Source organism: Cherax quadricarinatus, chromosome 81, assembly GCF_038502225.1.
Source record: "Cherax quadricarinatus isolate ZL_2023a chromosome 81, ASM3850222v1, whole genome shotgun sequence".
Lineage (NCBI taxonomy): Eukaryota > Metazoa > Arthropoda > Malacostraca > Decapoda > Parastacidae > Cherax > Cherax quadricarinatus.
The window spans coordinates 4,257,178-4,269,050 of record NC_091372.1 but is presented as its reverse complement, the minus strand read 5'-3'; the positions used below and the strand labels follow the sequence as shown (position 1 = coordinate 4,269,050).

At 38.2% G+C, this 11,873-nt stretch overlaps 1 protein-coding gene across 15 annotated transcripts in view; it reads left to right on the top strand.

Moving 5' to 3' along the window:
- The first annotated feature begins 475 nt into the window (after positions 1–475).
- LOC128699776 (probable phosphorylase b kinase regulatory subunit alpha) overlaps positions 476–11,873 on the top strand; it is a 353,571-nt gene continuing 342,173 nt past the window's right edge. For all 15 annotated transcript variants that reach the window (XM_070102279.1, XM_070102274.1, XM_070102271.1 and 12 more), the window contains exons 1-3: positions 476–624; positions 8,109–8,267; positions 8,592–8,808. In XM_070102279.1, coding sequence (XP_069958380.1) covers positions 547–624; positions 8,109–8,267; positions 8,592–8,808 — 454 coding nt within the window. In that variant the 5' untranslated portion in view covers positions 476–546. The remainder of the gene's footprint in view (positions 625–8,108; positions 8,268–8,591; positions 8,809–11,873) is intronic.

Sequence of the window (11,873 nt, the reverse complement as noted above, 5' to 3'; positions counted from 1 at the left end):
TTATTTCGGTGCATATTTTGCAAATTAACAAAGCAAAAGTGCAGGGAATTTTTCGAAAAGTATTTATGTATGTTATGATATTCAGGATGTAAATAGATATTGAAATATGTCCTTAATGTCCTTGAGAGGCTGGCCAGGTATAGAGGCACAAGAGGGACCATAATGGTGGCTCAACCCACTTTAAATTACTACGATCCTCCTCTAGAACATGAGCAGATCCTAACCCAATTTTGGCACTTTTAAATCAAGATTTTTTATATTTTTTTATTTTAATGACCATATGCATATATTAATAAGGTTAAAATAGTAAATATAATAATAAATTAGAGTGAGATATATTGGTTTTATATCATAAAAATAAAACAGAAGACAAATTACTTTTGGAGAACCTGTGTTAGAGAAGAAGGTTTAGATTCCTTTACGATGCTCAACAAAGATGGAATTATCGTAGTATTCTTCACCTTATATTCTCTCAGCTGGGAAGGGTTGTGTGGGATTCTATGATGAGAAAATCTCAGACGTATTGAAAAAAGCAAAACAATAAATATGAGGAGTAGAAGCAACTCTGGGGTGAGGTTGGACTATTACCACCGTATAGTGTATCGGACTATCCTCAGGCATCAGGTGAGACCATTGTCATAATAGTTTGACTTGAAATGGTTTTGATAAATGATCGGAGGAAGTTTGTCTCTGTGTTTGACTTATTCAGGGTTAATTTATTATCTGTTGCTACATAAAGACAATTGTAAAACTTGTGGGTTTAGCATGTCTGAAACCTTAATAGTTCTGTTCATGTATTTTAGATGTGAATAAAACTTTTATCCATTTTTTTTTTTATTTATCTAAATAGGTCAATTAGGCGAGATTATCTTATCAGTCTTATCTAATTGACCTATTTAAGTAATTACAAACAAAATATACGACTGTTTCCTATTTAATTAGTTTCAAAGAACTGTACTGTTATGTTTGTCCTATTTAGGTAATTACAAATAATTTCTTTAATTTATTTGAGAACTTTTCACCAGGCCGAATATCACTTTTGATTTTGATTTTGATAGGCCCCAGTAAAGGTTGTGCTTTGAAACTGTAAAGTGGAAAAATTAACTGACATTAATATATCTTAATATCTGTTCAAATTTAACCAGTGGAAATATCAAGGATCTCAGTGGAAATAAGTCACTTAGTCTTTTTTGGTTATCCTGGGTAGTTTTTATATGATAATTTTGCTTATGTGTACCTGTGCCTAAATAAACTTACTTAAACAGCTATGTTGGGTTGGTTTAAGTTGGGCTCTGTTAAGTATGTACAATTTGTCACCTAATAATAAATATTTTCTCTTCCTCGGTGGAAATCAAACATTATTTATTACCTTACAATGCATACAATGATATTTTTGGGTTATCCCGTGTAACTTGTACATACAATGGAACCTCAGTTTTATTGATTAATCCATTCGAAAAAGTCTGATGAAAACTGAAGCAATATTTCCCATAAGAAATAATGTAAATCCAATTAATCCATTCCAGACACCCAAAAATATTAGCAAAAAATACATTTTATAAAGAATAACTATAGTTTTTCATACAGAGAACAGTTAGAAATAAATATAAATGACTAATGAAGTGGATAAATGAACATTTAACATCACTTTTACTTTTATTGAAGACTTTTGTTGGCGTATGGAAGACGGCGAGGATGGGAGAGGGGAAATCCCCCTCCATAAGGACTTCAGGTATCAAGGCCCTGTCTGGGGTTACTTCCCTTCTTTGTCTTTTACTGGCACTAGGACCAGCTTGAGAGTTACTGTACTAATGTTGCACAAAAAATCTGTCCAGAGAGGTCTGTTTCTGGTGTCTCTTTAAGATTTGCCTAAAATGGGACACGGCATTGTCATTGAACATGTTGCAGACATGGCTTGCAACAGCTTTGTTAGGGTGATATTTCTCCACAAATCTCTGCAACTCATTCCACACCAACAACAACATCTCAACATCTTCGATTGTTTGTGATGTGTCGTTAGCACATTTACCCCTTTTCCAACTTCATCTTCCTTGATTTCTTTTTTCTTCACCAGGAGGGAACTGATAGTTGATGTGGACTTCCCATACATCCTGGTGAGATCGGCCACACGTACACCACTTTTGTACTTTGCTACGAGTTCTCTCTTGAATTCTATCGTGTTTGTTGCCTTCTTTATCAAAGGGCTGGCACTCGGAACTTTCTTTGGCCCCATGGTGGCTTGTTTAGCAGTGGCACTCAATAAACAAGCACAAAAAAAATGGATTATTACGAAATGTTTCGGATGAACGCGAGGGGCAATGCTCACTCAACAAGAAACAAAAACAGATTGAGTCACGAATGCACGGGATGCTTTGGGTGGACGCTTGATTCCAGGAAATGAGTGGCCGAGTCACGAAGGCAGGCAGACGAGTTTAGTACGGACCATTTTCAACTGTACAAAAATTGAGCGGGTGTACAAAAACTGGTACAAAATTTTGACGAAAAAAGTCGTCGAAAACCAAATCATACGAAAAATAGGGCATACGAAAACTGAGGTTTTATCATATGTTACTGTGTGTGATAATTTGTGTAACTGTACCTAAATAAACTAACTTACTTACCTACCTACTTAAGCTTGCCCAAAATGCTCCACATTATCGTGGCCTTTCAGCATGTACTACAGTATCACCCATTTCTGTATAAACATTGTACACCTACCATCCGACTTGCGGCGGAGTTCGGTTCAGAGAAACCGGTCGTAAGTCGAAATGGTCGTAATTCGAACTTTACTACTGAATATCAACAAAACATTTTTGTAATGACTTTATTTTATTGTTTTATTTTGGTATTTCATGTTTTACTTTACTTTTTATGTTGTTAGTACTGTATTTTATACTGTAAGGTTTAGGATAAACACTGTGTACAACACAAATAGTTGTTTATTTCCCAGAAATTTGGCATAAAAAACACGGTCATAAGTCGAGTTGTCGTAAGTCGAGCAGGTCATAAGTCGGATGGTAGGTGTATTATGTTTATATAAACCTGTATTTGTGTATTTGTAAAGGTAACTACACCGTGGATCAAACACTTATTCCTGGGGCAAATTTGTATTTTGGGAGACAGTGAAAATAATAGTTTAGTTTTGGCTTGACCAGCACAGCAAAACTGATCATCATTTAGTATTGTGACCTGGCCAATCACAGCAAAGGTTAACAAAGAAGCAGTGAACCAATGACCAATGATATAGTATGTCAAAGTTATGTGATGCTTGGCTAGGTTAGGTTTCTTATAGTAATAATGGTAGAATTACCAACAAAATATTAGGTAAATGAACAACTGCAACTAATGTGACAGTTTATTGTGGCCTCAGTAAAATGTAACATAAATTGCATCTGTGTCGTTTTACCTTGGTTTCTTAGGGGAGACACCATAAGTCTCGTGTAAAATCCATTCATTATTGTACAGTTTAAACTATTGATACCAGTAAAAGGACTCATATTCCAAGGAATTGGAGCTCCTCCCCTTGACAGAATTGAACCTGATTACTTGCTAATCCTCAGGTACTGAATAACCCCTCTGGGTTTTAGCACTTCCCTATGAATGTAATAATAATTCAGTGTCTTCCCACTGGTGTTAATCCATGGTATGTAGGTGCTTTGATGCTCAGGAAAGGCTCTCTGTTCAGTTTGAGCTACTTTCCCCTTCCTTGGATCAAAGCTTATTACCTTTTATTCCTCAGGCACAGTATGACTTACCCTTCAAGGGACCTCCCTTGAAGGGTAAATGGCTCTTGATTCAAGGACTTGGACATACCCTTCCCTTCCTTAGCTTGATTCTGATTGCCTTCCCTTGCATATATCCCCCAGGCCCTCTATGACCCCCTACTGGTTCAACACTTTCCCCATGAATGTACAGTCACCCACTCCCTGCATTAGTCTTAAAACAAGGACTTACTAATAATATATTACCCATAAGGGTTTAGCATTTCTCTTTGATTATCATAATAATTCCACTGGTGTTAAAACAGTAGTAGCAAACCTATTACAAGAACAGTTAATGCTCAGATATTTCATGTTAATAAATATTGTATTTATAATATTTTATTCTTATCCTAGTTTCTTGCCACAAGCAAATGGAAAATGGACTGACTGGATTTAACATCAAAATGGTTGTTACTGTAGTTAAGAGCTATGATGTTCATAGTCTTACGAGTCCTCTCAGATGCTTGCTACAGAATAGCTCCAGGCATCAGAGCCAGCATATGTTGCATTTGTCAAAGATTTGTTTTCACGTCATACAATGTTTGTACAGAGATGGGTGACATTTGATTGTGCATGCAGAAAGTCCATGGTTATGCAGATCATCTTATGATAAAGAAAAAACTTTCACCTTTGACTTTGCTGGATTAGGTTATTTGTCTTGGCTCCCATGCTGCCTTGATGTTCCCCATCCTCTCATCCTCATGTACTGTGTCTGGATGGTGATATTCTAAAAAACTGCTGCAAGATTTGTCAGATCAGAAGTAGAATATGTAGCAGTGATGTAGTGTTTGATTAAAAATGATACACAGATGGAAAAGATCCAGAAGCATGTTACAAAATGGCTCTCATTTGTGCATTACTTTATAAAAAAAATGTAGAAAACATTAAAAATGTGCATGATGTCTGATAGAAGATTCTGAAGTATATCTACATAGAAATCATTAAAATGCACGAAAAAAATTATATAGACTTTCAAGCACCTACAGGAAGAACAAGAGGCCACAATTGTACACTGAAGAAAAAGTGATGCAGCAAATTCACTGTACATGTTCTTTATATTATTTCTTCACAAATAGTGTTGGCCTATTGATGTCGAATCAGTGTATGCCTCTGTGCTTTTTGCTCTTCACCTGTTGAGAGCCTCTATGCAGAGGCGAATATTCCATCCTTGACCGATTGCCATGATGTTCATTGCCTCTGCTATTTTGTTCGCTCTCATGACCTGCACAATCCTTCTATATACATATAGGATAGTAATGGTTGTTAGTAAAAGTTCCTTATTTGTTTACCACCTGTTTACTCCATCCCTTTTCTCTTCATCTACATTTGCTCTTGTCTTCTCTTCAGTTACCATGTGTGTGTGTGTTCATGTAGCATCTAACTATTCCCTTTTTCCTTGGGAAGTTCTGACGGTTTGTGTCTGTTCTTCCTCACTGCCATGCACGAAAGCCCACATACCTACAGTTGCTTCTCGCTCTCTTTTTCTTAATCACTTCTGGTCTCATTCACATGCCATCGCAGTGTACACCGATGGTTCCAAGTCTTCTGACGGTATCGGATTTGCAGCAGTGTTTTCAGACAGTGTCGTGCGAGGGCATTTATTAGCCTTGGCTAGCATTTTTACAGCTGAATTGTATACAGTTCTTGTAACCCTTATATGTATTGCATCTATGCCTGTGTTGCCATTTGTGGTAGTTTCAGACTCCCTTAGTGCTTTGCAGGTTATAAAAAAATTTGATTCACCTCATCCCCTGGTTCTTCATATCCAACTTTGGTTACGTCGTATCTCTAGCAAGCACAAAAATATTGTTTTTTGTTGGGTCCCTGGTCATGTTGATGTACAGGGCAATGAACAGGCAGACACTGCTGTGTGGTCAGCAGTACATGACCTCCCAGTTTCATATAGAGGTGTTCCAGTCACAGACTTTTGCTGTACGTACTTGCTACCCACCTTCGCAACTGTTACCTGAAGTACACCTGGAGAGGGCTTCAGGGGTCAATACCTCCACGGCTTGGTCTGAGACCAGGTCTTGTGGTGGATCAGGGTCTGATCAACCAGGCTGTTACTGCTGGCCGTACACAAACTGACGTACGAACCACAGCCCGGCTGGTCAGGTACTGACTGTAGGTGCCTGTCCAGTGCCTTCTTGAAGACAGCCAGGGGATGATATTGGTCTGATCTGCTAAATAAATTACATTCTATTAAACCAAGTACGTACTACATATAGCTTTCTGGCCGTCTTGTCATTGATGCCGAGGTTGGGAGACAACGCTCTCCTGTCTTCGCATTGGCCACACTCATCTTACTCTCAGGTATCTCATGGAGAGGCGCCCTGTTCCACTCTTTGAGAATCATCAGGTCCTTGTTTCTGTTTGCCATATTCTGTTGGACTGTCTACTCTGTCAACGAGTATGCAGAATTTACCTCTGACGTCACCGCTCTAATGCCCTTGCTTTATCTTCCCTCCTTGCTGACAGACCCACCTTTGACTCAGACTCTCTTGTTGACTTTTTGACAGCAACTGATTTAACTTCACAAATTTTGATGATGATGCCCCTGGCACCTCGCAGCCCTTTATACCTCTCCCTCGTTACCCTATACCCCTGCACATTTCCCTGCCCCGCTGCACTATGACGCTACTAATAATGCCTCTCCCTCTTGGTACCCAATACCCCTGTATTCTTTCCTGCCCCACTGCACTGTATGACCCTTGTAGGTTTAGTGCTTCATATTTTATTACTGTATAATAATGATATCGAATCACAGGTAGCAGATGCTGCAACCACTGAAATTCAGAAATTCAGTACAGTATTTATAAATTTATATGACAAACTGATTAAAATTCTTTATTTGAGCATGATATAACGTTTGTAGAGAGGTGGATAACATTTAGGTGTGCATGCAGAAAGGCTTTCACCTTAGTATGCAGAGCATTTTGGGCAAACTTAAGCCTATCTTAAGACTAATAAGGGAATAAATAATTAATTGCTTGTATATACGGACTCTTAAGTGGTTGTAACAAATTTAGGAATTACAATGAACAGTTTTATCGAGTTTAATTGTTTTAAGGGTTACAGGTTGGCTTATTATTACAGGTAATGAGGATTCTAGCATATGAGGATATTCTGAATGGTTGTGAGGATTACAGATACTGAGAATAAAAACACAGTATATTGTTTTTCATATGCTTGTGAAGTGAATACTGAACACCAAGCATAGTCTTCCTGTACTGTGCTTATAAAACAGGTGGGAATGAATACCCCCCCTATTCCACAGGCACTGTGCTGTGTGAAACATGCAAGTTTAGTGTTTCCCCCTAAATATAAAAATAATAATTACAGTAGGACCCCCATATCTGCAGGGGATACGTTTCAAGGACCTGCTGTGGATACTGAAACCATGGATAGTAGCGAGCTGTATGTCATTTTTCATTTACATACATACCTATTAGAAAGTTTAGTTGATAAATTATACACAGTAAGTGGAAAATTATCACTTTCACTGATGGGAAGCACTTCTTGGCTTCTCTTAGGCTTTGAAGAACTTCCACCATCACTATTGCAATTTGAAGCCATTATTAAGCAAAATTAAGGGTTATTTTCAGGCTATGGTAAACCTCAGATACCAGACCCACAGATATGGGGGTCCTACTTTATAATATGTTTAATTTTCGTAACATTCCTGGAACAGTAATATTCAAAATTATTTTATGACAAACAGTTAGTATATGTAAATAATTTTTGATAGGGTTAACATCAGACACTTGTGCAACATTTGGGAATCTTTAGTGAGGAAGCCTTGTACCAGCCAGTGGCTTCATCAGTACAAAACAGAGGTCTTGATGTGGTACAGGGGAAATTTTCAACACTTGCCTAACTTATAGGCATGACCTACTTACACTAGTATGTTTTTCCACTGGTGACTCTGCTGCCTCCTGCTTCAACTCGCCCAACTGTGGTATATAAACCAATTTTCAGGCCATAAGTGGTACATATCTCAAGATTGACGGATTTGAACACATTGACTCCATGCTGTGGGACTGATTACCTCAAACTCCATGTCTTCCACCATTGCTCTCCGTTTTGGACTGAAGAAGTCACTGACTGGCAAAGCGTTTCTTCATTAAAGATTCCGAGATGTGTCACAAGTGTCTCATTCTTCAACTTGCCACTTTTCTGAACCATTTACATCCCAGGATTAACATACCATATAAACTGCCACATTATATTTATAGTACGATTTTATATATGTATATAATATGTACTCTGCTTCTCATGTCCTGTTCATACTGAAGCCTGAAGTAAGATGGAGTTTGTCTTTATTAATTTTGCATTTCGTGTCTTAAGGATGCAGTAACTGGACTATTGCCAGCAACTCCAGAAAACCACCATGCATGGGTGCGTGATAACCTTTACTCCATATTAGCTGTATGGGGGTTATCAATGGCTTATAAAAAGAATGCAGACCTTGATGAAGACAGAGCTAAAACCTATGAACTTGAACAGGTAGGATCTTTAGAGTAAACCATAATTGTTTCCATGCATATGTGAATTTTTTTGTTGTATTGTTATAATTATTGCACTGCCTGCCCCTACTTGAAAATGATAAATTGTATAATAAAACTGGTTGCATCTGCCACTGGTATCATCTATAATAAACCTGATAATGTAAATGATTTTGTGATTACATACTTATGGGCTCAAAACTACCAAAATATACACCTACAGCTTATTTTTGAATTACTGATTACTACTTTGATTTTGACCTTAAAATTATTAAAATAATTTACATTGGAAAACTAATTTTGTTTTTACATCCTTTTGCTCCAGAGTTGTGTTAAGTTAATGCGTGGACTTCTGACATGCATGATGCAACAGAAGGATAAGGTTGAGCAGTTTAAACATACTCAAGCGCCAATTGATTCTCTTCATGCAAAGTATTCATCAAAGACTGGTCGAACTGTGGTGAGGGATAATGAGTGGGGTCACCTGCAGATCGATGCCACATCTTTATTCTTACTAGTTTTAGCACAAATGACCGCTTCTGGTGAGTGTGACGTACATCTTTTACACTGATTGCTAAAACAAAATTGCTTTGGAAAGTTTTGCAATTTGTGTTCATATATATTAAATCAAATTTTCTGGTAGATAGACAATGGCAAGAGTCAATGAGTGTAAATAAAGACACTGGTAGTAGAGAATCCTTTTAATACAATGTTTTGCCCAAGGCTGGGCTTTATAGAGTATACAGGAACAAGAACAACTTTGGAAGCAGCAGTGATCCACCTCAGCAGTACCACTGAGCATAACAGCAGAATGTACATGTTGACTGGACCTGTTGCCCACACTGTCCATCTCGTATCTTCACTCCTCTGGCAAGCCACTGATAGTGTGAATGATGGTGAAAGTGTTTATTTTTTGAGTCACCCTGCCTCAGTGGGAGGCAGCTGTCATGTTAAAAAGAAAAAAAAAATCTTGTCACCTTACTCCACCTACTCTCATCAATACCTGACCTCACTTATACAGTGGACCCTCACCTAACAAACGCATTGCATAACGTTAAATCCGGCTAGTGATACATTTTAACGCAAAAATTTTGTCTCGGCTAGCACTAAAAAACTTGCGACATTAATAAAGTACTGAGGGTGTCGAACCAGGTAAGAACCAGGAATAATGGATTTAAGTTGGATAAATTTAGATTTAGAAAGGACATAGGTAAGTACTGGTTTTCTAACAGAGTTGTAGATGCGTGGGACAGTCTTCCCAGTGGGGTGATAGAGGTTAGGACCTTGGGTAGCTTTAAGAAGAGACTGGACAAATATATGAGTGGGAGGGGCTGGGTTTGATTGGTGTCAAGGGGTACGGGAGTTATTTCTTGAGTAGCTTTAGGTAGATGTCGTTTTGATAAGGACCTGCCTCGTATGGGCCAGTAGGCCTTCTGCAGTGTTCCTACATTCTTATGTTCTTATGCGATTCGTCCATTCGAGACGCGTCCACTTGTCCCGTGGGTGCCAGTGTTTACAAGCCAGCCACCGCGGTCGCATTCAAACATACAGTCGGAACATTTCATATTATCACAGCATTTTTAGTGATTGCACCTGCAAAATAAGTCACCATGGGCCCCAAGAAAGCTTCTAGTGCCAACCCTACAGCAAAAAGGGTGAGAATTACTATGGATATGAAGGAAGAGATCATTGCTAAGTATGAAAGTGGAGTGCGTGTCTCCGAGCTGGCCAGGTTGTACACAAAACCCCAATCAACCATCGCTACTATTGTGGCCAAGAAAACGGCAATCAAGGAAGCTGTTCTTGCCAAAGGTGCAACTATGTTTTCAAAACAGAGATCACAAGTGATAGAAGATGTTGAGACTGTTATTGGTGTGGATAAACAAAAAACAGATAGCAGGAGATAGCATCTCTCAAGCAATCATATGTGAAAAGGCTAGGAAGTTGCATGACAATTTAATTAGAAAAATTGCCTGCAACTAGTGGTGATGTGAGTGAATTTAAGGCCAGCAAAGGTTGGTTTGAGAGATTTAAAAATCGTAGTGGCATACATAGTGTGATAAGGCATGGTGAGGCTGCCAGTTTGGACCAAAAAGCTGCTGAAAAATATGTGCAGGAATTCAAGGATTACATAGACAGTGAAGAATTGAAACCTGAACAAGCGCTGTATAGTCCTTGTGGCTTAGCGCTTCTTTTTGATTATAATAATAATGAAACCTGAACAAGTGTTTAATTGTGACAAAACAGGCCTGTTTTGGAAGAAAATGCCAAGCAGGACCTACATTACGCAGGAGGAAAAGGCACTCCCAGGACATAAACCTATGAAAGACAGGCTTACTCTGTTGATGTGTGCTAATGCTAGTGGTGAGGAAACTGCTCCGGAGGAGGGGATAGAGAAATTGAGGAAGTTGCCTACTTCAAAGATTAAGGAAATGTGTGCAATGTGGCTTAAAGTGCAAACTTTTTTTGATGAAAATCACCCTCACACAGCTATTGCAAGCCGTCCTGGTGACTATTACATTGACAATGTTGTGGAACACTTTAGGAATGTCATAAAGGAACGGGCCTCTATGGACAGATATGTTGTGTGACTGAGGTCCAGTGACTCTCAAGCTGGTCCTAGTGGCATTGAAAGAAGAAGGGAAGTAACCCCGGAAAAGGACTTGACATCTCAAGTCCTAATGGAAGGGGATTCCCCTCTAAACTTTAACACCATCCACACACTCCCCTCCTCCCATCCCATCAATCATCACCAGATCTTCAATAAAGGTAAGTGTCATGTAATTGTACATGTCTTCTTCAGTTTGTGTGTATTAAAATTAATATTTCATGTGGTAAAATTTTTTTTTTTCTTACTTTGGGGTGTCAGGAACGGATTAATTTGATTTCCATTATTTCTTATGGAGAAAATTAATTCGGCTAACGATAATTTCGCCTAACGTTGAGCTCTCAGGAACGGATTAATATCATTAGGCGACGGTCCACTGTACATGTCAGTTTTCTGACCTCACATGTGATGTGTTTTTCTTCAAGCCTGACCTCATGTCACTTGTTTTCCTTGTAAGGCCATGTGTTTGCTTGGTAAATTTAGCCCAGCTTTAGGCCGAACATTGTATCAAAAAGATTCTGTCTTACCAGTGTTTTTTTTTCCATGGAATTTTGTTTCACTTTTTAATAATAATAATAATAATAATAATAATAATAATAATAATAATAATAAATATATTTATAATTAATATAATAATTAATAATTAATATATTTATAGATGGGGTTGTAAAGGAAGTAAATGCTAGGGTGTTCGGGAGAGGGGTGGGATTAAATTTTGGGGAATCAAATTCAAAATGGGAATTGACACAGTTACTTTTTGCTGATGATACTGTGTTTATGGGAGATTCTAAAGAAAAATTGCAAAGGTTAGTGGATGAGTTTGGGAGTGTGTGTAAAGGTAGAAAGTTGAAAGTGAACATAGAAAAGAGTAAGGTGATGAGGGTGTCAAATGATTTAGATAAAGAAAAATTGGATATCAAATTGGGGAGGAGGAGTATGGAAGAAGTGAATGTTTTCAGATACTTGGGAGTTGACGTGTCGGCGGATGGATTTATGAAG